Below are 25,847 nucleotides of genomic sequence, written 5' to 3' on the forward strand. Positions count from 1 at the left end.
CCTGTGGGCTGTGGGTTCAGACGGTCTTGGTCTGTGGAGGGCTGTGGTTTGGAGGGTTGATGCACACATGAAATTCTCTAGAATGATTCCTGTGTGAGTGAAGCCATTGTGTCTGGGTTGTTTCCTGGCTGAGCCCTCAGGACACTTGACTTGCTGCAGTAATTTGGTCAGAGGGGGTTTGTTCAGAGAGGTTTCCTGCTGTTGGCTCTTCCATGCTTTCCCAAACCTCACTTCTTTAATAGAAGGATTTTTTCCTTGTTACTTAATATTCATTTTAAGGAAATACCTTTCCCCTAATGATGAAGTGCTGCATTGCATTTGTGTCTTAAGATTTTTCATTCAAAAGCCTCATGCAATATTTATACTGCTATAGTTAAAGTAAGCAAGAGAGCCCGCAGAAGATGTTCCCCTTCCAGATGGGTCACCTGCGAACCAGAGGAAGGAGACAGAAGGCAGGAGGCACAGACCCCCTCACCATAGTGTGATGCTGGCACTGGCTTGGATTTGGTGTAGTGTGATCTGTGTTCCCATCTCTTTCAAGAATTTGTTTCCTTTTGAGGCAAATTGTTTAATGACTTCTGTTTTCTATGTTTTTTCCCTCCCTTCCTATTAAATAGGGCTAACCCTTCCCTACTGCACAGAAACTGTCATGGGACGGAGTCTCAGTGTTTGCCATGGTGAAAAGGCCATGCTGGGATCTGTAGTGAAGGACAAACCGGGGATTTCCAAACCAAAAGATCTGGAGAGTCAGACAGCTCGAGGGATAAAGGTGTGGAGGGAAGAGGCAAGAGTTTTAGACGGAGTAAAAGACATTTAAGATCATCACAGCATCTGGCCTGGGCAGTCATCAAGAACGTGGGTTTCAGAAGCAGCTGAATCTGGTAAAAGTGTTGTTGAACTCGTTCTTGTAGTTTGCTGTACAGGAGGCAGCAACATCTCCTTTGCTTTCTTCTCCCTCCCTGTAGTGTTGGTTTCTTAATTTTAGTGTTTCTTTCAACCGTGAGAGTTTTCTCCTGCTTTTTCCTCGATTTCTTTTCAAAAACATCCCGCTCTTTACAACATTCCCACTCTGTGCCACCACCTCCGTGCTCTTTTTCCATTTACACTCAAGTGCGGCTCTTTGCAGCGGGATGTAAGAATTTGCAGAAGTCACTGCGAGCAACCAACCTCATCCTCGCCCTCCGCAGCCCGCCGGCTTCCAGCAGGGATTGCATTTCACAGAACGGGTCGGGTCGGGAGGAACCAGAGTGGCTCCTCTGGTGCAAGCGCCCTGCTCAAAGCGGGGTCATTGCAGAGCACACGGCACCGGCCGGCAGCTGGGGAGAGCGCACGGCCAGGAGCGATGTCCTGAGCGAGCGCCTTAAAAACCCCTCATCGGCTTGGCGACAGAGCCTCGGGGCACTGCCGAGCACCCCGCTCCCACTGCCGGCCGTGTTCACGGCCCGCTGACCGGGGCGCACGGGTTCGGGGCACTCGGTGCCGGTGCCGGTGTCTGTCCCTTTAAGGCCGCGGGTTCCCGGCTCCGCCCGGCGGAGTCGCCGCGCGCCGCTGGGGGAGCGGCGTCACGTGGGGCGCGGCGGCCTCGTGACCGGCCGCGAGCGCAGCACCGGGGCCGCCGCTCCGCGCGCGCCGCTGGGGAGGGGCCGCTCCCGCCCCCTCCCCCGCCGCGGGCCCCTCGCGCCGCCGCCCCCGAGCTCCGGCGCCCCCGGGCGGGGCGGGGCGGGCGGCGCGCGCCGGGCCGGGCCGGGCGCCGCTTCCTGGTCGGCCCCGCGGGACGAGGCAGCGCCGGCCCAGCATGGACAGCAAACCGCTGCTGCAGGAGCGGCCCCCCGCCTACAGCCCCGCCGCGCCTGGCGCGCCGGGCTACGACTACGGGCACGGCAACTACGGCGCCATCCCCGCCCCGCAGCCCGGCTTCCAGCCGCCCCCGCCGTACTCCTACCCGGGCGCCGCGGCCGCCCCAGGTGGGTCACGGGTGGCGCCGACTCGAGGGGGGCTGCGGGTGGGGGGTCCCCGGTGTGCGGAGCGAGCGCCCGAGCGCCCCGATGCCCCTTGGCTGGGGCGGGGGTGCCCGTGGAGAGCCCCCCCTGCTCCGAGACCGGCGGGGGTGCCCCGGGGCCGCGGGCTCGGGAGCCGGGCTGGGCTGGCTGGCAGGAGCGGGGAGCTCCCGGGCCGCTCCCGGTGCGGCTGCCCCGGCACAGGGAGGCGCTGGGGGTGTCGCGGCTCCCCCGCTCGAAGGCGGCGCTGGGAGGCGGCTGCGCTGGGATCCAGGTGTTCCAAAGCGCCGTCTCTCTTTGCCCTCCTTCCCTCGGGGCACCTGAGGGGTTTGTGTTGTGCTCTCCCCAAAATCCCGGCTGGGATTGCGGGCATTCCTCACACATGCGAAGCAATGGCAGAGCCACGGCTGTGCTTGGCACTAAAACAGACCCCAAACTTGTTCTTTGCCTGCACTTCGCTGTACTCTGGTTAATGTTTGTTTTTTCTGATACACTTCAGTAGCCTGGGAGAGACTTAGGCAGGTGACTTAGAGGCAATACTTTTGTTAACTGAATTAATACTAACATCTGCCAGAGAAAGAAGTAGCCTCTTAGGAAAGAGGAATGCTTCAAAAGTTATAAAAGTTACACGTCAGACACAGACCCCTGTCTTTGAGTTGAACCTTGAGGCTACAGATTGATTTTCCTGTTGATAACTTGAAGCTTGTTTTCCTGCAGTACAGGTATTAGTGGTTATTTTCAGTTTGAATTGTGAGACTTCACCGATGGATACCTTGATTGAAGGAAGTCCGAGAACTTGGGAAATAAGCTCAAAATTGATTACAACTGGGCAAACTATGCCTTTATTACACTGCGTACATCTAACCATCTCTTTCAAAAGTTTTTTAAATATAAAGTTTTTTATGTTAACAAAGCAGTTAAAGTCTTCTGTCTTCTATCTATAGCTGTTAAAATTACTCATTCTTTTGGTAACACAGACCTTCTGAAAGTTGGGGTTTTTCGCTACGCTATCGCTCTCTACTTGCATCCTATCACTCCTACCTTGCTCTCCAGTTAGACACTTAGTATATTAGAATTTAATAATATTTAATATTAATAATTTAGTATTAGAATATAAGCTTGAAACTAGAGGAAGATTTATTCTGTTTCAAATCACTTGTCTGCTGGAGTGGGACATCCAGAAGTGAAAGCTATGGTGGAAACGGTGGTCATTGTTTAAACAGTTTTTCTCTGGTGCTCAACAGCATTGAAACAAAATCTCAAAGTTAATTATTAGCTCAGTGTCCTTTTGGGATGGTTAAATTGATACTTGGGTTTATGAAGTGGCTTTGCTATTAGATGTGCCAGGTGTTCCAGTTCTTTTTTTATCTGATTTTGATAGAGCTTAAAGTGCTTAATCAAGACTATATTCCTGTTTATTGTTTTCCATGTTTTGTTGTAGTACTTGTAGATAAACATTGTTCTTTGTGCCTTACGTGTGATGATTGAAGCTTTTTTCTTATTTTAGGGTATGCTGTTCCTCCACCGACATCACAGCCAAACTATTCGAGCACGTACACCATCATTCAACAGCCTGCCACCACCACTTCTGTAGTAGTAGTTGGTGGCTGTCCTGCCTGCAGGTAAAACAGCTCTTGAGGAATAAAACTCAGTTTTGGGTTTTGTTATTTAAGACAGAGGTATCCATATGGTTCCTTGGTTTTCAATAGCTTTTCTTTGTGCGTGTATTACAATTAACTGAAAAGGCACTAAGATCTAGGAAGTGGAATGCTTTGGTTTTTGTAGTGAGAGCTTGTCCTGGTGGGCTTGTGACACTTGCTATAAATAATACAAGACACTTTAAACATGAATCTGTTCTTTAAGATGGAGGAGGATCTGTGATACTTTTAATGAAATAGCACTTCAGCAACAGATAGGTCAGTTCTTGGGGAAGAGCATGACAGGAAGTCCTTTCTGATGTGTTTATGGCTGGTGATGGTGAGTAGCATGATTTTATTGTGAAACTCTGTAATCTTTTAACATAGTCACTTCCGGTTTTCTGGCAGAAGTGTGGAAGAACTTCTGCTTTTGTGTGTGTTCCCATTCCAAATCCAAACTGTGCAAAATCAGGCAGGGTGATTGTCAGTATTGGCTGAAAACATTGGTGGCTTAAAGCTTGGAAAGAACTCTAAAAGTCCTTTAAGTGCAGAAGAACAGAGAAATTGATAGACCAGACCAAAAATGTCAGTCTGCTGCAGTGGTGAAAACCAGAAAGAGTGGTCAGCTGTTACATGGAGTTGCAGCAAGAGAACAACTTCCCCCTTGGAGATCACAGCCATAAATAAGGAAGGAGGCACTCAGTTTCCTCACTAATGCTGTAAGTCAGCTGTAGGCCCTTTCACTTCCCAGTTCTTCTCTTCCCTGGATATCAGGCCATGGCTGAGGACAGAGGGATTGCTGTTGGTGCAGCTCAGGCACTGCTCTGCCTGGCCAGCTGTGACTCAAATGCAGGCTCATTCCCCTGTGTTAAAGTGTACAGGAGTTCCCCTTGGGATGCCGTGCAAGGAGGCAGTTGATACTCTGCAGGTGTGAGCCCTCCCTTCCCTTCAGAATGTGTAGGAAGCAGACCTGCCTGAGTAGCTGAAGTGAAAGCAGTTTGGTGTGTGATGAGTGTGTGGCAGAGGCTGTAGCCCAAGTGTTAAAGTTGGTGTTTGTCCGAGAGTCAATACCTGCCTTCAAAGGTGGATTCAAATAAGAAGTATCCTGTGGTGTTATGTAAAAACAGGTGCCTGTTGAAATGCCACTAGTTAAGGCTGAAAAACCTGTACCAGCTAGAGCTATTGGTCTAGAAGGTGTGTGTTTTAAACAGGGGAAAGCAAGTGCTGAGCTGTTCAGAGGATGTGGTAGATCCTGCCACCTGAGTGGTTACATCAACATGCTGATGCTGTAGCTCAGCCAGAAGACAGGGCAGTTGTTGTGCATGGCTTGGAGAGAGGCAGGCAGTGTGCTTACAGAGACAGGCCTTCTGGCCCTTGACCCCAGGATAGCTTAAAGCATTTCACTGGGGAAGTGCTCTTGGAAATAGCTTAAAATGGATAGGCTCTTGTTGCTATTGTTTTTTCTTTCTCTGGAAGTTCATAGAATATGCTGAGTTGGAAGGGACCCATCAGGATCATCTAGTCCAACTCCTGGCCCTGTACAGGACACTCCAAGAATCCCATCATGTGCCTGAGAGCATTGTCCAAACACTTCTTGAATCTTATATCCCAAGGATGAGTAGCTGTCTCTAGTAATGGTGTGTCACTCTCCTTTGTCCTATTACCATGTGTTAGTTCCTTATTATCCTTTGAACAGTGTCAAGATAGCAGGGAAAAATCTCAGATTGCTGGGTTTTTGAGTATCGTGGAATTGACAGTGTACTACTTCAGGAGAAAGGACAAGGAGGCTGGGTAAAAAGCATAATAGTGGAAATACTCATAGGAGCCTGAAGGACCCATATTCTGGAAGGTTACACTGGCTGCTACTTTTAGAGAAAAAAGCTGAATCCTCTTTGACTTTTCAAGACCTTAAACACAGTTCTAGTTTACTTCCATGTCCTGGAAACCCATTTTATGATGAATGCAGTATTCAGCTACACTCTTAATACTGCCCTGAACAGAAAAGTTGTTGAAGGGGCATTGAAAAATATTAAAAACTTTAATGGTACATAAAAAAACTTTGTTATTAAACTACCAGGTCAGTTGTCCTGTTACTTTCCTGATTTGATGGTGCATGGTTGTTAGTCCATCTGCTTTAGATCACGAGGAAGAGCCTTATGTGTGGCTGTGGAATGATGTAACTGATGGAGTAACCTAAAGGCCATCAAGAGGATTTCTGCCATCAGAAATACAAAGCAGTCTGTTGCACTACGACGTTTATTCATGTTGCTGATTGAAATAAAAACCATTTCCAACTTAAAATATATGGTGTTGAGGAGAAATACACAGCATTGGTCTGTTATTTGAATTGGTGTCTATTTTACTGCAGTCACGAGTGATCTTGGGGTTAATAAGCTGGCTCGAGTACAGTCGATCTTTAGGCTTTTTTTAATGGTATTCAGTCATAAAAAGTACAAAGTATCTCCAGAAGTAGCCTCTCTGAAGTTGGTAATATGCCCGTGGTGAGTGGTAATTGCATTCCTGCCCTTCTCTCTCTGAAGCACTGCTGCCATCTGAGGGATGACTCTCCTGTCTTGCAAGCTGTGCCTCTTGCTTAGAGCTATTCCTTACATGGAGCTCATTCCTCAGTGGTCAGTGTTGCTTTCTAGTTACAGACTTCAGTTTTAATGTGTATTCCATCCTTCCTTGCATTCTCAGAACCTCCTTGGTGGTTGTAGTCCTGTTGTCTCGGTGTGTGTTCTTCTCCCAGCCCTGATGTACAGAGAATTAAACTGAGTTGCACAATCTTGTCAGATTTATGGCTTCTAGTTGACATTTAAGGTTTGGCCAAGTCCTGCTTTTAAACTGTTCTATGTTCCCAAGTACGCACTGAATCATTACGGGCACTGACTTTAGATTTCCTGCTGTGGAATTATCTTTTTAGCTTGGAGAATGCAGCCTGGCTGCTTTACTTATGGTCACTTTCATTTTCTTTTTCTCTGTCTTCTGTTGTTGGTGATAACCTACTGCTCAGGAATGTTTGCTTTCCTGTTATTTAACAGAAGAAAGTTGCTTTTAAAAACTGTAAAAACATTCTCTTGATATGATGATTGCAAAGCCAGTTCCTTCAAAATCTGGGAGAGAGCCTGTGATGGACCCTGTTGGGTTTTTATTTAACTCTTCAACTGTATTCATTTGCTTGGGAGAAAGAGCAAGGGAAAGGACCTCACATTGCTGCAGCTTTCACTTCTGACAGCTACAGTGCATCTGCTGGACCAGCATTGTAGTGGGTCTCATATTATGCCAACACTGAAGCTTCTTCCTAAACTGGAAGATGAGACAAGTTGAATTAAACCTGTATTTATTCTGATATGTCTTACAGCATTCCAGGTGTGGTTTTGGTTTGTTGTTGTGGTGGGTTTATTTTATTTTATTTTATTTTATTTTTACTTGACAAAGTTGTAACTTCTCAGGTTTCAGTTGGAATTTTGTTTTTGTCAATTACACACGTCTCCTGAGGGAATAGACTAGAAAAATTGCACTGAGGTGGTCAAGTCCTTCCAAATTTCAGTCTTCTGCTCTTTTGTTATTTCAGTCACAAATGCTGTGTGGGCTTTGATAAAAGGCAGCTCAAGCTGTAGCTTTTATCAAGCAGATAAAAGATGCAGACTTTCTGTAGTTATTTACAACTATATTTAAACTTCATGTAAGTATTTCTGATATAATTTAATTACATTCACTGGTTAAATATGCAAGGACTTTAAAAAAAGGCAACAGCAAAACACCTGTTTAGAGAGCATGTCTGATAGTGTGAGCAAACCTGAGGATTTTTGATTTCCAGCAGCGAGCTGGAGGTCCTTTTGAAACTTGTGAGTGAAGCAAACTTTGCAATACCTTTCTGAGAGTGCTGTGAAGGGGACAGGGAAGAAGAAAGCCTTGATCCAGCAGACTTGGGCAAATGCCACAAGTGCCATTTGGAATTCCTAACTGGGAGAGCTGGGACTTTTCCCAGCTCAACAGCAGCTGCTGAGCAGGAAGTTGCTGGCTGAGCCCCGCAGAGAGGAGGGATAAGCCTGTAGCAGGGTCCCAAATGAGAACAGCACAGCTCTGCTGCTTCTGAGGGGTTTTGTTCCACTGGTCTGACCAGATGTGTGGGCAATAGTCAAAACACATTAATCTCATAAAGTCTCATTTCTTAGAAAAGTAAGGCACAGCAGGGATGTATTCCCTAATGAGACCCTATGAAAATGATAATCTGGTCTCTGATGCCTAGTCTGTCACTGGCCCTGAATTACAGTAATTTTTTTTCCTTAGAGTCACCAAGAAGTATACTTGTCCAATAGTTAGGATTTCATTGCATCAATGAGTTGTTCTGGGAGAGAGGAGGGAGCTGCCCTTGTTTGTTGGTCACCACAGTGGTACTGATTGGGCTGAGTGTACAGACAAGGGAGGAAAAGCCCCACCAGGGCTCAGTGTGTTCACCCTGCTGGGCATCCACCCCACAGAGAGCTCTGACTGGTGTGCTCAGCCTTGTTTGCCAGGCTGGGCTGTTGGTGTGAAGCCTTGAGGCTCATCTCCTGATTAGAACTGGGATTAAAGCAGTGATGCTCCTGCAGCAGCGAAGGCTGGTGGTTTGGAGGCATTTCAAGACAGACAAATAGCCAGGCTGCTCCCATTGCCAGGATTCCTCTCCTTCTGCAGCCACACCTCGGTATAGGAAATAAAGCCTAAAGCATAAGGAAATTCAGGTAAATCTGTAAATACTGTCATGCCTCCTACTTGGAAGTGATTTTTAAGGATAATTGCATTTACATATATGTACATCTTGTGCTGAGGAGGGCATGCCAGTGCCCTCCATAGAGATTTGGGCTTCTTGTGATATGGATCAACAACCATTCAAGATGTTATCAAGCTGAGGCTGGAGGAGCTGATACCTCTCTTCATAGAAATTAAAACTGAAAACACTCAGTGCTTACTCAGTAGTCCCATATGTAATTGTCAATTCTTTTTCTTCTTCAGCTGCAGGTGAGATTTAAACATTCAGAATAGCTGGTGCTGTTGCATTAGCCAGGAGATGATAAAGAATCTCTGTCTGGTTTTGTTTGTATGTTCAAAATTAAAGATTTAGCATGTAGCTGCCATAGTCCACGCTTGTCCCTGGTCTGGTGTTTCCATTCAAATCTAAACTTTGAAACTCAACCAACCTCTGTGGCAGAAGATGGGATTTGATTTGAAAATTCCAGGTGGTCAGTGATCTGTGTGGAGGATAGCAGTTTTCTCAAGTGCAGTTTCTTTTCATGTCTTGCAGAGCTTGTGGTACAATCAGCCAGTCTCTGATTACCTGGGGTGACCCTTTGAATGTATTTGTAAGGTCTAAAAAATGCTGATAAGCCCACATTTAAATACTGTGATGTGGTGCTAAGTCTAAAAATGCACGTGTTAAATCAGACCAGTGCTGTGTTCAGAGATCTCATTATCGGCCCTCTCATCCTGAGCTTTGACTTAAGATCTTAATGTTTTAAGAGTTACTTTGAAGAAGGAGGTTATCTGAAAAACAATTTGGTTTTAAGTACTTGTTGGTGGGCATAATTGACCTTACTGTATGGAGCTGGCAGCTGCAGTTATAGCTTAAATGCAAGATGCTGCTTGCAGTATAAATAAACCTTTCCACTTTATTTTTAGAGTGGGAGTGGTGTAGTTATAATCAGCTTTTATGTGGTTTATGCTGTAGAAGAAAATTTACGTTTGGTTATGTTAGTGAATCCACAGTTTGAATATGGAGTCTCTAATTACTCCACTCAGGTAAGATAGACAAGCAAAAAATATTTATGGTCTCCCTTATAAAAAGTATTATTTTTTTTCTTTTTAAATTTAGTAACTGGCTAAGCGGTGGTTGGGTAAGTGTTCATCTAAAATTAGGTGCTGACATAAATCAGCAGAAGCCAAGAAGTGTTTGTGTGGCTAATGCTGTAATCACAGTGTTGGATGTGATAGGAGCTCTGAAACAACAGGTATGGTGTGGAGGTCAAGCAGGCACAGCTCGGGTCCCCTGCCTTGCTCTGCTGCTGGCCTGGGCTGTCCCTGTTCCTCTCCAGTGCTGACCCAGCAGTGCCTCCTGTGCCTGCTTTGCCCCTCTCTGGGCCTTTTCCCTGGATCTGGTGTTGAATATGGATGCCAATTTTTAAAGTTTTAGTTTAACTACCACAAAACACTTCTGAGTAACTGTTTAGGGGGAAGGGAGTTTAAAATAAAGTATATTTAAAGTTTCAAGGACATGTGCTGACCAATGGACTTGGGCCCTGCAAGCTGATTAAGAGAGGTGATTGGAATGGGTTGGGCTGTGCTCATCCCTGTTGGGGCTGACCAGCAGTACCCCAATTGACCCCTCTGTGTTTGATTAGTGTGTTTATTCCTTAAGATCACATCAGTAGACTGCTTATACTCTTAACTAGGCACACTAGCTTACTTGTCACAAATGTAGGTTTCAGGGCAGGAACTGAATAGGAATTGTAAAGAGACAAGGAGGAGATTTTGAAACCCTAACAAAGCAGGGATGCCTGCAGGGGGGAACTGCTCAGTGGGTGTGGAAGGAAAAGAAGGCATTAATGTAACAGCAGAGCAGGGCAGGAATACAACAACTGTATGTACTGTATACTGTACTTGGTGTGCATTTTCCAAATAATGTTACTTGTGATGTCATTGAAATGCCTGGAAAAGGGGCTGTGCTTGTCCTGGGTGGATCTGCAGTGTGAAAACTGAATCTTGAATTACTCAGAAAACATAAGCGTATGCCTGTGGACAGGGGAAAAAGAGAGGCCTCACCTCCTGAGCCTGTGCTGTTGGTTTCTGTTTGCTCTGAGGATGGTCAGCATTTCGTGCATTTCCCAAGTGCAAACTGCCAAATTCAGCTGCTTCATCCAGACCTGACACTTCTGGCTGAACACTGCAGTGTCCTTTTTGCCCCTGTATCTGTAACTGGTCTGGTCCCAATGATCCTGAGTTTCTTTGCATTCCAGCTCTAGTAGCAGACTGTTCCCAGGAGATGGCACTTCCCTGAGCTCCAGCTCTCAGGGCAAGCACTTTGTTTTGCCACAATGCAAGATTACTCTTGAATATCTGTGTGCCCAGAGAGATTAGAACAGTGAGAGATGAGCTCTGCAGAAGTGTTCTGCTTCAAGACACACTCCTCAGGACTTCAGATCCGACCCTTTTTCTCACAGCTGGACCATGTTTTGTAGAGTTTCAGTAGTGCAGGTACTACTCTGGTCTCTCCCCATGGCTCCAGAGCACTTAAGGAGAGCCTCCTGTTCTCTCCCCACAGCTCCTGTTATGCTGAGTTTGTGGAGTGGCCACAGTGTCCAGCACAGGCTACACAAGTCTGAGCTGTGGGACACTTGTGTGCTGAGACTCAAATCTATGTGCTGATATTAACTTTGTCTCCATTTTTTAGTTGCCTCAAAAGAGCATTATCCGAGGACATTAAATGATAAAGCTGCTGCTGGGATCAATGGTAACCTGACAGTTCCTTAATTTTCTACCAGATACAGAGTTAACTTCTATCTCTGCAAACAGAAATAAAGTGCATTAAAGTGAGGGAAAGCTTAAGGGGAACATGAACTTGCATAAGCAGCAGAATATCAGGAACACTTGGAAAAGCCTTTGGCTTCTGATGATGGTTGAGGGGAAGGGGAATGGTTCCCAAGTTTAATCAAGTTGCAATGTTTCAGGCAGTTGCTGCAAGGAAATGGTCTCTTGAGCCTGTGCCTTCCTTCCTTTGCTCTATTTGCACGTCCAAGAGCTTGTCCCTGGCTGCTCACAGGGAAACAGCAGCTTGTTGGCCTTGGCACCCTGCTCACAGCCTGCACTTCAGGGTCACTCAGCTCTGTTTGCGTTGACTTTCACTGTACCAGGAGGACACATCTTGTTCGAGTGTTCTGCTAAACTCCAAATCTTGACTATTTAATGTAACTGCACAAATTTCTAAAGTCTGAATTCTCTGGTTTACTGTCTGTCTTCATTTTGGGAGATGCTTCAGAAATGAGTGAGGGACTGAAATGGAGGTAAACTTCTGATGTCATAGGACTGTGCTGAAACAAAATTTTTGGGTGGTCACAGAGCTGGGAATCAGCTGGAGCCAGGTGACATCAATAATTAATTCTTCTACAGCTGTAAAGGGAAATCAGCTTCGAGAAGAAGAAACCAGGAACAAACCCCAAACCTTGTACTTTATCTCGCTCTATAAAATGGTGTGGTTTCTCGTGACTGCTAAAGCACGTGATTTGGGTGGTGGTGGTGGTGATTTGGGGGCAGGCTTGGTGAGTGTCCTTGACTGAGTCTGTTTTCCCTTTCTGCAGGGTTGGCGTGTTGGAGGACACCTTCACCTGTCTTGGTGTTTTGTGTGCCATTGTATTCTTTCCAATTGGGATTCTGTTCTGCCTTGCACTGAGGCAGAGAAGATGCCCTAACTGTGGGGCAGCTTTTGGCTGAGGGGCTGAACGTGGACGTGCTTACGGAAGCTACAACTGTTAGCATACTCTTTCTAATGTAAATGTCATGTACAATCATTTTATTTGCTTCAGACCTGTTTTGTAAAGTGTGAAGGAATTTAGTCTCTTGCATGTAATTTAAACCTAATCTTTCATGAGCATGTGCATTGCAAAACATGAAAACCTGACTTGTTTTCCATGTTTAGTGGCACCTGTTGAAAACTAAATAAAACTGCTTTTCCTTTTGCAATCCTCAATTTGTGGCTGGATTATTAAATATTACTGATGTGTCTGATACCATGTAGTCTGAAAGCAGAGTAGTAATCCTAGCCACAATGAAGGGTAATTATTTGCCAGCATCCTTATGATGATGATGATAAACAGTGTTTAAGACTGTACTTGTTTAGGGCATCCAATATTTGAGGGAAGTTTTGTAAGTGCTGTGTGTGCTACCTCTATGGCAACAGCTCCTCTCCCTCACTGCAGGCACAAGTAGTAACACACAATCAGAGCCCTGTTTTAATTAGTGAGGCTTTTGCTTCATGCAGGGGCTGGTGTTGGTTCACAGAGCAAAACCTTCTGCCTGCAGCAGGAAGAGTTTGGGGCACTGCCAGCCATGAGCTGCCCTGAGTAAAGGTTTTGCATCTTAGATTGTTTAATTCTGGTACTGAATAATTGGAAGATCAGACAGACTAGGTTGAGTTGCCTCTACTGTGCTTTAGAAGATGGGCTCAGGTGTAAGTTGAAAAGCTTCATCCCCTCTGAAAAGCTGAAAAGTGTTTCAGGTGGGGATGGTGGATGTTTGTGCAGGGCTCTCTGGAAAACTGTCCTCTGCCTTGAACTTGAAAGGCAGGGTGAGAGCAGCCAGCACATGCTCATATACTATTTTTTGATATTAAGTAACTGAAAGGCATTTCACATGACTTGAATTCACTGTTTATAGTAGTAGAAGTACCAATGAGCCAGGGGATGCTACAGGAAACATGTGCATGTATAAAATAGAATGATTTAGAGTAAGGATTAATCACAGGCACAACTCTGCTGTGGCTGAAGATAAAAGCTCAGTTTCACTTAGCTACTGCACTCTGCCAGCACTCAGGCCTTTGCTCAGCTCCTTAACCAAAAATTTTCAACTTTAAGCTGTTTTCCTTTTGGGTAGGCTACAGTAATGAAGGAACTTCAAAGGCAGCTTTTTATACTGGCATTTGAGAAAAAATCATGGCACTGCTTTATTATGACCTTTTATCAGACTAAAATTTGACAATAGTTTTTAAAGACAAAATTACCATTGAAGAACGTGTTGACAGTATAACAGACTGAAAATGAGTTTCTGCTGACACCTGAAATTTGTGTGTGAACATTAAGCAAGGCATTACAAGTTGTCTATTCTTAAGGGGATAAATATTTATTTATAACCTAAGGTATCTTTCTTACACAAAATAACAGATAATCATTTATACAGGCAATTCTCTATTCTGGAATAAGGCAGTTGTTACATTGTTCTGTTTGAAAAAAAAAAAATCATTGTTATCTTCTTTAGTAGGTGGCATATGCAAGCTTATATTCTAGAACTTACCATTGCAGCTTCCAAGTAATGAATGCCAGAGATTCTGTGAGCTATTATTATTTTGATTCACTAGAGTATCCAAACTATCTCCAGTATTTTCACAATTCCTACTACAAAAAAAAGTCATACTGTAAAGTCAAGCCCAAGTGCTCAAACACTAGCGCAAAGCAATTACCTCATTAGAAACTATAGCTTTTAAAAACATCAGAGCTCCATTCCAGTATGTGTCTATTGTACAGTAATTACATTTAAATAAATTTTTAGGCCAAGTTGAGATAGTACTTGTCATTGCTGAAACTGGGTGTTGGTAAGGAGGAAGCCCACGTGTCTGAGCTGTGTATTCATCGGATAATCGGCGCTGATCTGTCATTTGTTACTGTGGGTCTGAGTTTCACCGTTGCAAAGGGGTTTTCTCCACTGAAAAGAAATGCATGAAGTTACTTGAAGGCTTTCTGCAGTCTAACCCCAAATTTATTCACTCAGGTCCTTCATCCAAGCCGCTGTCAAACAGTAAGTTATGGCTCTGAGACGTGGGGATTCTGTGCAAGTCTTAGTTTAACTTGAATTTTTAAAATGAGGTTGCACATGAAGAATCACTTTTCAGAGAGCCAAAAGTTTGGGAAGTTAATGCCCAGTTACATCTGGGCTTTTAAAAATAGCTTCCAGTCTTCAAAGATTTTTGCCTTTAACCCTCAAAGTCAGTTAAAGAAAGGTTTTAAGTCCTGCTCTCTGTCAAGCTACTGGAGAAACATATTTTTCTGAGAAGGGCCTGTGTACTGCACTTGATGCCACTCTTGAGGAAAGTGCAACTAATTTTAGCCATATTGTTCTAGCAGTGCCTGGGAAAGGTCACGGAGAAATTAAGGATAAACATCCTTATTTCCCCTTATAATCATTAAAATAAAATAAGTCAATAAAAAAACACAACAAAATCAGTGGAAAAGTATTTTACCTTAGAAAAGGTGGTTTTATAATGCCATTCATGTCAGGTTTCTGTAAAAAAAAAAAAAGAAAAAAAAAAAAGAAGGTATTTACATGAATTTGTAGAAATATGCTACAGGTGATCCCACTGTCCTGCTAAGGGAAATTAATTAAGTTAATTTAATCTGTATGGCCACTTTAGTTTTAATACTTCCAATTTCCATGCTGAACCAAAGCCTGTCAGGCTTTCCATTCCAGGCACGCTGTGTTTCAGGACCTCATTCAGCAGGTTTTTAACTCATGCTTGGCTTGTGATTCCAATGAAATTGCTCAAGTACATCAGCTGTAAATAGACTTAGACCTTAGAATTAGGCCTAATTAGCCCTTTAAATGAAGAAAAATGAACAAATGCCTGAATTTAATCTTACTGAACACCAACCCTCCTCAAAGCTATGTCAACTACTAAGTCTTTTAGAGTTGATACTTTTGTGCATATTACTGTCTTGTGCAGTACAGCATGAACAATTTAACAGGCAAAAACCATTCCTCATCTTTCCTTTTTGAAATTCTGAGCTATTTTTTCTGTGTATTCTGAAACAAAAGTAAGATGCCTTGAATAATTTCCTGCTTCTGCACAGGAGGCCCAGTGAACAGACTGTTTTACACATCTGTAAATCCTGTATGAATGTACAAGCCAGCTCAGTATAATGTTGGGCTTATTTCCAAAGCCTGTGGAGGTGTGGGGGTTGGGGACTTGCACGGAAGCAGGAAAGACAAGGAAGTTCTGCAAGAATGAAAATAAATAGTGACTTTGGAACAAAACACGTGGTTTCAAGTGCAGCGGCTCTCCTCTACAGTTGTCCTAAGATGGGGTCACAGTAGCTGCTGTGAGTTAGGAGGTGCCTCAACAAAAGTGGTCATTGTTCTACACTCCAGAAATTCTAATTTATTTTAGTCCTGCTTTCCCTGTGGAAATTCAGATTATCAAAAAAGATGTATTTGTTTTTCACTCCTAGGAGCTATCAGTTTCCATTCTGGCCTCCAAAGAGATTGTACTGCTCCAATTAGAGCTCTGCCAGCTGACTGATCTGCCATTCCTCTTTGGTTTCTGGTTCAACAGGAATGTTAGTCCACAAGCCTTAATTTTATTCCTAAACCCCCTGACCTAATGCCACAAACCAAAACAACCCTTAAGCTGACTCTTCCTGAGAATGGAGAGACCACAGCAGAACAGTGCAGGGATCCTAAGACCATTTCACACACTCCATAATTCTTTTAAGCTCTTTAGTCAGTCACCTGGTCCCAGGGCACAGAACTCTCCCTGCTGGACTTGCACCTGCCAAAGGCTTTGGACATAATCTTGGACACTTGAAGGCCACGTTGATCCTGCAGGCCTTAACAGCCAGACACAGGCTAAAGAAATTCTGACATTACACCATTACTAAGGCTCATGGCTTCTTCATTCAAAAATAAAAAACACAAATATGTCAAAATACAGATGCTGGTCTTCAGAATAATTTTAGAAGTTTCCAGATACTTGTTTTGAAAGTAACTGAACACTGAGATTTAGGTCATATTTCTTGATAGTCATTTCATGCAGCAGAAAAGCTTCATTCCTCACAGGAAACACTGTCCCAGAAACATTGCTGCACAAACTACACACTTACTTACATTACTAATTTCCTAATTTAATTAGTTTTTATCTTGAATCAATTTGAATGCTGCCTAAATAGCAGAAATAATAGCATTCTAATACAGTATCTGTTCATAGAAAGTGTATTTTCACTTAGCTGCAGCTTTGCTGAGCACAGCCAGGAGTTAGTACAGCTCTCCCTCAGCAATAGCTGCAAACCCAGCACTCGCTTTCATGGGGTTCTTGAACACAGAGTTTATGCTGCTGTAAATCTCCTGTGCCCCACAGCTCTAACATCACTGGAGGTAATGGATTTGTACTGCTTTCTGTGAGAATTTCACTTTTAACAGATTCCACTGCTGAGAAGTTTTGCTGTGCAGGGAAGTCCCCTGCTACTGTCATTTATATCCCTGAACAGTTCTGCCCCCTTCCTGGTAGGATGGACGGACTGAAATGCCAACGCCCCTGAAGTTCCTGCAGACAGCTGGGCCAAGGGCTGAAGTCAAGCACAGGCAGGTGAGGTAGGAGATCCCAGTCCCTCATTTAAGAGCCCATCCAAGCAGGGTGGAATGTTTGGATTCCCTGCCCCGAGCACTCACCGGGCCTGGCTGCTCCGCTCTGTCGGTCGGAGTTTTCACAGCAGCACCTTTGGCAGGCTCCATCCGTCTGTCTGTCTGTGCAGCCCCCAGGTAGTCTGGTGGTGGGAGGACAACTTCTCCTTTCTCCACAAGGTTCACAGAGCTCACACTTCGGATTGGTGCAGGGCTGCAAGACAGAACCCAACAAATACCATTGTCAGATGTCAGAACCCATCTCGCACTGCTCTTCAGCACCAGGAAAGCACAGAAGTGCATGAGCTGGAAGTCAATAATGGGGTGCAATGTCCTGGAGCCAGTGGGACTCTGAGTTAAGGCTGTTCTAAAGCTACTCCTTGGGTCTGTGTGTAACCATTAAAACACTTCATTAACATAATTAAGGCATTTTACTGCAGACTATTAGGGAGTATTTACTGTACATGTTACTGAACCTCAAAGTACATGAGCACAAAAATAACATTTTAAATAAATGTTAGCAAAGACCTGGGCATTTCTGCAAGTGCCACCCAAAATGTTACCTTGGCACTGGGGCAAAGGCTTTTTCTTCCGCTGATTCATCCAGTGGTCTGGTGTATGATGATGGAAACCATCCTTTTCTGTAAAGGGAAAGGTCATTTATATTCTATAAAATTGGAAAGATCTTTCAAAATACAACAGTGGACTCAGCAAACAGATTTAACTTTTGAAGAAACCAATTTCTGATGATGCCAAATTAGTGTGTAAAACTAAATATGTGCAGAGAATTTCCTTAGAGGGAGACTACAAGTCCGCAGTCAGTGACAGCCAGTAAGAAAGGTGGAAACCATTTACTAATGTCTGCTAACATAATCTGGTGAGACACACTTTTACTTCATGTTCAAGGTGGGTAATATATTGATTATCTTACAGTCTGGTTGTGTCATGCTCTCCATAAAGCCAGCCATCCTTTTCCTCAGCCACCAGCAGGGTGATGATATCGCCCTGGGCAAAGCTGAGCAATGTCTTGTTGCTTCCAGCAGTATGTGGGAAGATTGTCTTCACTTTTTGCCTTTTCATTATATTTAATCCCGTGGCAACAGAAGTTGAACGTGATAAACTGGTATCATCTGAATTCTCTGTCAAAAAAAGAAAAAACAAAATAAACCAAAAAATCCCAAACAAAGAAAAATTACACACACAGAAATAAATGTAATTAGTAATCTGAGAGGAAAAACAAGAAAGGAAAACTTGAGTGCAAATGGAGTTCTGAGACTTCGTACTTATTCACCTTTCACTGCCAATGTTTTCGTTATCACCATGAAGTTCTTAACTGCATGTGGCTTTAAATGCACACACCCAGCATAATAAAGTGGAACCAACAGGCAGAAAAAAATTCTTTAAGTTTTAACTGGCCACTTCTTTCCTCTTTTGTCATGAAAAGTACTAAACAATCACAGATGTAAAAGTCCTTTGAAAATTTTCCCTTCTGAAAAATAGTAACTGTGTATAAAATCCAACTTTCACTTTCAAATGTGCCTCAGCACTCAGCACTGGGGAGACTTGCAGATAATTGGCACTTTCTGGACACCAGATGTTTATCAGAAAAAAAAATAAAGGAGGGCTTAAAACTGTATGTTATTTGACTAGTACAATATATTGTAAATGTATTTTTAAGGAAGAAATGCTGGAATTTCTATTACACATTGAAGAGTTCTGCATTTCTTATGCTGTGGTCTAGGCCAAGTTCTTTCCTATCTCACAGAAAGTATAAAAATCAATATATTAGACACTTGGGACTAAAATCTTATTAGGATATTAAATTTCAGGAAAGGAACTACACGACTGTGTGCATTTTTCCCCATGTGCATTTCTCCCTTACTGCTACATGCCCTTAAAGTAAACCAGAGTGAGAGTGTCAGTGTTTGTTTGTGTGCACTGAAACACTCTGATGTATCCTGTTCAAAACTAAGGAATGTCTTCTGCTGATAACACTGCAAGCCATGAGAGCAGTTAAGTTGGGTTAATCAGTGACACACAGAAACTGATTAAAATAGAAACTACCTATCCTGACCTGCATTTTACTGCAAACAATTCTCTTGTAACACATCTCTCTCCTGTTAGATTATATAAATTATATAAATCCTTTGTAAAGATCATTTCCTACTCCTCTATGCATCCTGAAATTCACATCATCATAGTAGCAGAGGAGCCCTGAGGTAATTCTGAAGACTGCAGGATATCATTCACACTTTCCCAGTTTGCAAGGAAGGGACACTCACCTGCTGAGTGATTCAGTTTTTCAGAAGGTGCTTTGGAAGCTGTTGCAGGATTGTTGAACATATCCACGAGTGGGCTTGTGTACGCCCTGCCTGTGGGAGCTGGGGGCACTTTGGATGCATTTTCTTGGTGAGGATAAAAATCATTTCCAATCTAGAGCCACGAAAACAACAGTATCACAATACTGAGAGAACAGCAGTAGCTTTTTTGCAAGATTAAATTTTAGAGAGCAATGCTTAAATATTCCTAAAGGATACACATTTAAACATGACATAAAGCCCACATGTTCCTATAAATTGCTGATTGAAAGTTTGTAAGAGGCTTGATAAACACTAGCTAGTGGGAAGGCTACAATAGCCTTTTTTCTGCAAATAGCATGGTGATCACCAGATTATTTAGAAGTTTACTATAATAATTATGAAATTCAACAACTAATGATGACACAACATGCAAACCAGCAGAAACGATAATTTCACCTGTGCTCCAATAAACTAATAATCATGAAGGGAAGAAGGAAATAGAAAATAACATTTTTCTTAAGTTCATATTGAACTGCTGAGTATGTAATTACTATTATTTACAGACAAGAATGCAGGAGATGGAATGGCTGGAACAAAAGTAGCCCTGAGGCTGAGCTCTGCAGGAGAAGCCCTGAGCACCCAGCTGAGAACTGAGTCTTGTTTGGACATGTGCTCCTCCCTTCTCTGCCGTGTGTTTTCCCAATAGCAGAACTTCATCTTAATGGTTTTGGTTCCATACCCAAGCCCAGTATAGTCCAGCTGAGGTCCAACAGAACCTCTTGAAGCCACTCCACACCCACTTAATAGAAGCCACACCCATGAGGAAAAACATACCAGGGTATTTCTCTTTACCATCGGTGAAGGCTGCGGCGTTCCCGATACTGGGGTGGATCCAGGGGTCCTGATCTCATCTATCATCATTCTGACTTTTTCAGGCACTTTGGTGGCATCACTACAGATTTCCTCCCACCCAGGCAGTTTGGATTTTAGGAAGTCCGCACACTGCATCCAAATTAAAAAATACTTGTCAAAGATAGGCTTTTTCATAAAATTGCACAAACCTACTGGTTAGCTTTCATTATAACATAATGTTTACACCAGTAAAATGGAAGCATTTTGTACGATTCTTCTAAGGAATACCTCTTTGAAACAAATGTAAAAACAACTCTTTGGCAGGGTCAGATATTGGAAGTACCTGATCAATCCATGCATTTTTAATACATAATTTTAAAAATATCACAGTAGTCCTTGTTTTTTGCTACAATACATTTCATAGAATAGTGTATTGTAAATATTTTCTATGAACTGGTCACAACACTTGTCTGACACTCCAGTTATTTTATTCTGGCAGTCTGGTCTACTTGCTGCAGGAAATACTCAACATCTCCTGTGTGCCTGGATTTCATGAGTTTCATTCCTGTTTACGCTCACAGCACTGACCTGAACGTGGTAGAAGTGCATGTGCTGGGTAAAGCTACAGTGCTTGTCAACCAGAAAACAGAACCTTCTTTTCTCTTCAAGGAGAGCTTCTCTGCAGCCTTCTGCAATAAATCTCTGAATATCGCTTTGTCGAGAGGTCACTGTTTCCAAATACTGAGGGGAAAAGGAAAAAGAAAGAATCTGAGCCTCTGAGTTTTATTTGATGCTATTTTCAGTTAATTCAGTAAGCTCTAAAAGCCTTAGAAAAAGCTTTTGGAAAGGCAGAGTGGGATAGGGTGGCTCTACTTCTAAGACCCTCTCTCTTCCTGCACAGATCTGACTTCTCTGATCCCATCAGGTGAATGTATATTGTCCCTAGAGGCAATCAACAGCCTGTTTAGGGGTTGTGAGGGATTGTGTGTGGTATGTGTTCAAATTAGACTAATGACGTTTGTCTGCACTATTGCAGCTGCAAATCAGCACACAAAGTTGTGATGAAACTGCTTCATTTAGGAGGGGGGGGAAATGAGTTACTAAATAGACTGAACTATATTTGTCTGAAATTATGAGGATTCATTAAATACTAATCCTTAAACTCAGACCCAGAACCTTAAAAAACTCTCCACTTTTGTGATTGGAGATTAAAAGATAGGCAGTAAGAAATGTTACCTACACTTACTGTACTCCATTATTCACAAAGATTTCTTTATAGATATGGAGAAAAGTACAAGTGTTGTGCAAATAAAAATCAATGGCAGGTATTTTCAGAGAGACACATGACAACAAGAAGCTGATTTTCACATTTTGAAACAGTTTAACACTTCAGTGTCCTGCCTTTTCGGATTTCACCTCAAGATGGCAATACTGGATTAAGGGCAGTAGGAAAGGCAATAACACAAGTTGGCACTGCCTACTCAGGGAAATTACTCTATAGCAAATTACTTCTGAATTTGCATAGTTTAGCTGGCTCCCTGTGTAAAGCTCTGCATCAAGGTGTACTTCCAGATCCACTTTTGGTCAAGGGATGAAATCTAGGAAGCAGAAGTCTCTGAATATGTACAGTGGAGCAGTGAGAGCTCAACTGCAGCTGTGGTACAAACTCGAGGAGTGCCTTTAATACACACCAGCTTTGATGAACCATTAACTTTTTCTGTTGACCAGTTCTCCTACAGAGAAAGAAACAAATAAGAGACAGTGCACTGACCTCCATTTCTTTATGCTCATACTTGGTTACATTTCGTGCTCCTTGGCTTTTCCTTCTGATTTTTTTCAGCTCAGCCTGAGACTTCTCTAAAGAATCCAGTTTGCTTCTGTGTTCAGTTTGGTACCTTTTTAAAGTTGCCTGCAATCAAAGCATTTACATCTTCTCATAATGCACTCAGCCATGTATCCAGGTAAGGGACTAAAAAGCATTTCTGTGATCTCTGAGATACTGCTCTCACTCCCCAAATAAGTTCAGCAACTGCTGTGGTTTTAAGGAGCTATGAAGTCATACAGGGGTTCCCTTTTTAAATTTAATTAAGCATGAAAATCTTGGTCATCTTTATATATATAAAGTACATTTCTATTAAAGTTTGTATCAATTAATTAAATCTTGGGAAACAACATCTAAAAAGATTCTTTGACTAGCAACAGACAAATAAATTAGGAATTTTAGAATTGAATGTACTTACAGTCATATATTTTACATCCAGGTCTGTTTTCTTCTCCAGTTCAGATATAATTTCTTTGTGAAATTTTTTAAACTTTAAAAACAAATGAATTAAAGGTTATTGAAAATTGGCAAAAGTAATTTATAATTTCACAAGCAAAATAAAATAGAAGAAATTATTTAACTTACACTCTCTTCTAGACTGTCATTAAGTTTCTTGTGCGTTCTTGAGATTTCTACCAGAACTTGGCCTGTTGATAAACACACAACTATATTGGTTTCTTTCTTAGACATCTGAAGTTAGTTAACAAAGAGCAGTAATAAAATGCATTTAGCTAATATACTCATCAATGGTTATATTTAAAAGGGGTAGGAAATTTCTTGCTGCTGCTCATCAGGGCAGCTGAAATGAATTCACTCTGGCCACAGACAAACCAAGCAGTTCATAAGTGCTAGAAGAATCATGCATTGTTATGCAAAAGAGACATGGAATGCCAGACAAAATTAATACTTCCTTCTCTCCAGAATAGCTCCTGTTGGTTTAGTAACAGCCTCTTTTTGTGCCAAGTCAGAGAATAGCACACAAGTTGTTACTACCCAAATAACTGCTATCCATTTCTTAGTCTGAAAACTACACTTCAATGTTTATTAAGTTACTGCACCTTCTGAGTCAACAAAGCAACCTTTCAGCTCCCTTGCTGCACACCTGCTAAAACAGACCTGATCCACACAGGAATTCCCACCTGTGCAGCATTAACCAACGGCCAAGGCAAAGCAGATTCCCCAGCATCCTCACCACAGACCCTGAATATCCCATTCTGCTCTGCTGTCTTCCAGCACACATTTACACAGCCCAGTCAGGGCTGTGAGCAGCTGAAAGCTGAACTGTTCCAGGATAGAGAGGAAACGTCCCTCCATCTTTTGGGTGTGGTTGTATGTGCAAAGCAGTGGGCTGGTGCTGCCCTGCCTGCAGCCAGCCACATCACCCTGCCTGCTGCTCACGGCCACATCAGCCCCGCTCCCTTCCGTGCCCTGGCACAGGGACACCAGAGAGTGCCAGCCCTGTCTGGGAGGTTGCAACACTGCTGAGGAGAGCAGCTGGAAGGGCCCAGTTTGATTGCACCCAAATCAGAGCAGCCCACTGTTAGCAGCTCCCGACCAGGAGCTGCTACCAAAACTGGAAGTGCCAGGATCATGATCAGATCCACGAACTGGGTTGCATGTGGAAGCCTTGACTGGAGTATGTGTTTTCCTGGCACTCCATTTGCATGGCAGGACTGGCAGGTTCAGTCTGACAGCTGGATCCCTGGCACAGCTCCTCCAGTGATCCTTGTATCCCTCACTCACTCTCCCACCTGGGTTTGCCCCAGGTACCTGCAGTTGTGCTGTCCTCATGCACAGGCAGGGCTGCAGACTGACCACAGTTCTGTAATTCCTGCACATCACTGGCAGTCACTGCATGGGACTGTGTGTCCCTCCTGTTTGCCATTTTAGGCAATTCTAGTTTCCTTTTCTTGAGTTAAAATAAAAAGGATGCATTAAGTGCCTTACACACCACTGTATGGATTTTGTTTTCTACCATTCATATTCTTTGAGAACCCCTGAGCAAAAACTTATAATCTCATAATGCTTCAGATCATTCTGATCATTGCTCGGAAAAGCTCCCAGAAGATGCCAATAATTTAAAAATTTGGCTCAATAAATGAATGACAGAACTCTTCCTGAGAACCTTCTCACATTCTCCTCCTGAGAACCTTCTTTCCCATCTGCACAGACATCCAAGCCTGTCTCCCCATAGTGCAGGTTGGTGACTTGGTAACCTCACACCAGGTAGACACATCCCCATGTGCAGGGATATGTCGCCACCTTTCTCCCTTCTGATTTGTCATTCACACGACAAATTCACAGTCACAGAAACAGAGGAGTGCTTTATTATTTTTTAATATATATATAGTTTTTCTGAGTTCTGTACAGGCCAAAGAGTGCTGTGGGTTTTTTTGTTCATATTTAAAGCTGCTGGTGACTACAGCAATATAAATACTATGAGAAGTGAGAGGTGCTACAGTAATTAGCTGCTCACATGCAATAGAAAAGTAAATACAATTAGTTACACAAACACTCGAAGTAACGGAGGTAAGCGGTGTTATTTTAAGGCTCCTGAAGTGAATGCACTTTAGTTACTACTGTTTCTGTTTCACCAAATCAACCCAAAAGATACATTTTAGACTGTAATGGCCTTTTAAACTTAGAAGAGTTTTGTGAATACTTATCTACAACTTAGGAAGGAAAATGTTGATAAAAGAAAACAGGAAAAAATATCAAGAAATAGAAATAAAATTACAAAGTATGTTTGGTTTTACATACACAGACTAGAAAGCTGTTTGGGAAGTTACAGAAATTCAGGGCGAGAACTGGAATGGCCCTCAAAATAATTACCCATACAGACTTCTGTGCTTTAAAAACAAACTTATTCTCCCTCTGTGTAAAAACCCCATTCCAGGCAGCGGCTGCCAAGGCAGAGCTCTGAGCTAATCCTTGGCAAGGGCGGTGTTCCGAGCACAGACAGACATCCAACAAGGCTGGGCATTGACTCAGCTCCGGGGCTCCCTCCCTCCCTCCCTCCCCACAGAACTCCCATTCACCTGGCGCGGCGCGCGTGGAAAACCTGACGCACACACGGGGTTATTTCTGTCGCGCACCCACCGTGGCCTTCCAGCCTCTCTGCTTCCACTGCTTGCTTGGAAACAGGTTTTTTCATCTCTCTGACAAAAAAATACTGCCAAAACCTGTCCTGAAGAGAACTTTGAAAGCTACACTTCCTTCTAAATGGTTTGTGCTGGGTTATTTGGTGGGTTTATTTTAGAGTGTTCCAGAACACTCTTAAACAGCGCCTTTAGTTGTCAGTGGCTCTGTCCCTAACTGCATTTTCTTTTGCTCCCAACCAGAGACTTCCTGTATTGTGCATCAGACAAAAGTCATATTTATACTTAATGTGTATATATATACGTGTATATATCTATATGTGTGTGTGTGTGTGTATATGTATATACACTTTATTCTGGGATCTCCTCCCTGTCACCAGGAATCCACAGACGCTGCATGCACCGGCTCACCCATTTTACTTCCCCTTTCAAAATGTTGATTCAAAACATGAAAAGAACCCATCCATAGTAATCACACTCCGATCTATTAAGATTTAAATTCTAGATCAGATTTGCCACTTTGAATAAATAGAGAGCATTTTTGCAGTGAACAATCATCATGTTTCTTTATTACCAGTTTAAGATCATGGGTTAGTCACATTTAGATGGTGTTCTCCTGAATTAATTTATACAGAGACAAGTTTTTGTTGCAGACTAATTCAGGAAAGACAAAACAACCCCTAGCCTACACAGAAGTGTCCAAGTAGAATGAAAATGGAACAACTTCAATATGATATTTGAATTTTAATCACCATGGTGAGAGTTACAGAATAGCTCTAAGAAAGACAGTGGATTACTCTGGATTAATGGCAGCATAACCTAAGGCCAGGCTCTTGCAAAAAGGTACAGAAAACTACTTAAGGTGAAGACAAACATGTATTTCTCACATCAATTAAAATATTCTGCTCCATATTAAAGCTGCTCAAAATTAGGTTTTATATATGAGAACTCATAATACCCGATAACCAAATATTAACCTTGTCATCATTTATTGGCAACCCCCA

At 43.0% G+C, this 25,847-nt stretch overlaps 2 protein-coding genes across 3 annotated transcripts in view; one reads left to right on the forward strand and one right to left on the reverse strand.

Annotated features, from left to right (window-relative positions):
- The first annotated feature begins 1,663 nt into the window (after positions 1-1,663).
- BRI3 (brain protein I3) lies at positions 1,664-12,356 on the forward strand. The gene is made up of 3 exons (XM_058849393.1): positions 1,664-1,964; positions 3,505-3,619; positions 11,968-12,356. Exons 1-3 carry the CDS (start codon positions 1,796-1,798, stop codon positions 12,098-12,100), a joined length of 417 nt encoding a protein of 138 aa, XP_058705376.1. The 5' UTR covers positions 1,664-1,795; the 3' UTR covers positions 12,101-12,356.
- A 128-nt stretch (positions 12,357-12,484) lies between these two features.
- Positions 12,485-25,847, reverse strand: part of BAIAP2L1 (BAR/IMD domain containing adaptor protein 2 like 1) — a 35,487-nt gene continuing 22,124 nt past the window's right edge. Inside the window, exons 4-14 of one of the 2 annotated variants that reach the window (XM_058849391.1) lie at positions 22,331-22,392; positions 22,164-22,235; positions 21,695-21,832; positions 20,512-20,664; positions 19,924-20,073; positions 19,054-19,204; positions 17,703-17,910; positions 17,335-17,412; positions 16,820-16,985; positions 14,619-14,659; positions 12,485-14,083 (exon numbers count right to left, since the gene is read on the reverse strand). In XM_058849391.1, the coding sequence (XP_058705374.1) occupies positions 14,008-14,083; positions 14,619-14,659; positions 16,820-16,985; positions 17,335-17,412; positions 17,703-17,910; positions 19,054-19,204; positions 19,924-20,073; positions 20,512-20,664; positions 21,695-21,832; positions 22,164-22,235; positions 22,331-22,392 (1,295 nt within the window). In that variant the 3' untranslated portion in view covers positions 12,485-14,007. Of the gene's footprint in view, positions 14,084-14,618; positions 14,660-16,819; positions 16,986-17,334; positions 17,413-17,702; positions 17,911-19,053; positions 19,205-19,905; positions 20,074-20,511; positions 20,665-21,694; positions 21,833-22,163; positions 22,236-22,330; positions 22,393-25,847 lie in introns of both variants that reach the window. The other variant, XM_058849390.1, reaches the window with a different exon arrangement.

Source organism: Poecile atricapillus, chromosome 14, assembly GCF_030490865.1.
Source record: "Poecile atricapillus isolate bPoeAtr1 chromosome 14, bPoeAtr1.hap1, whole genome shotgun sequence".
Classification (NCBI taxonomy): domain Eukaryota; kingdom Metazoa; phylum Chordata; class Aves; order Passeriformes; family Paridae; genus Poecile; species Poecile atricapillus.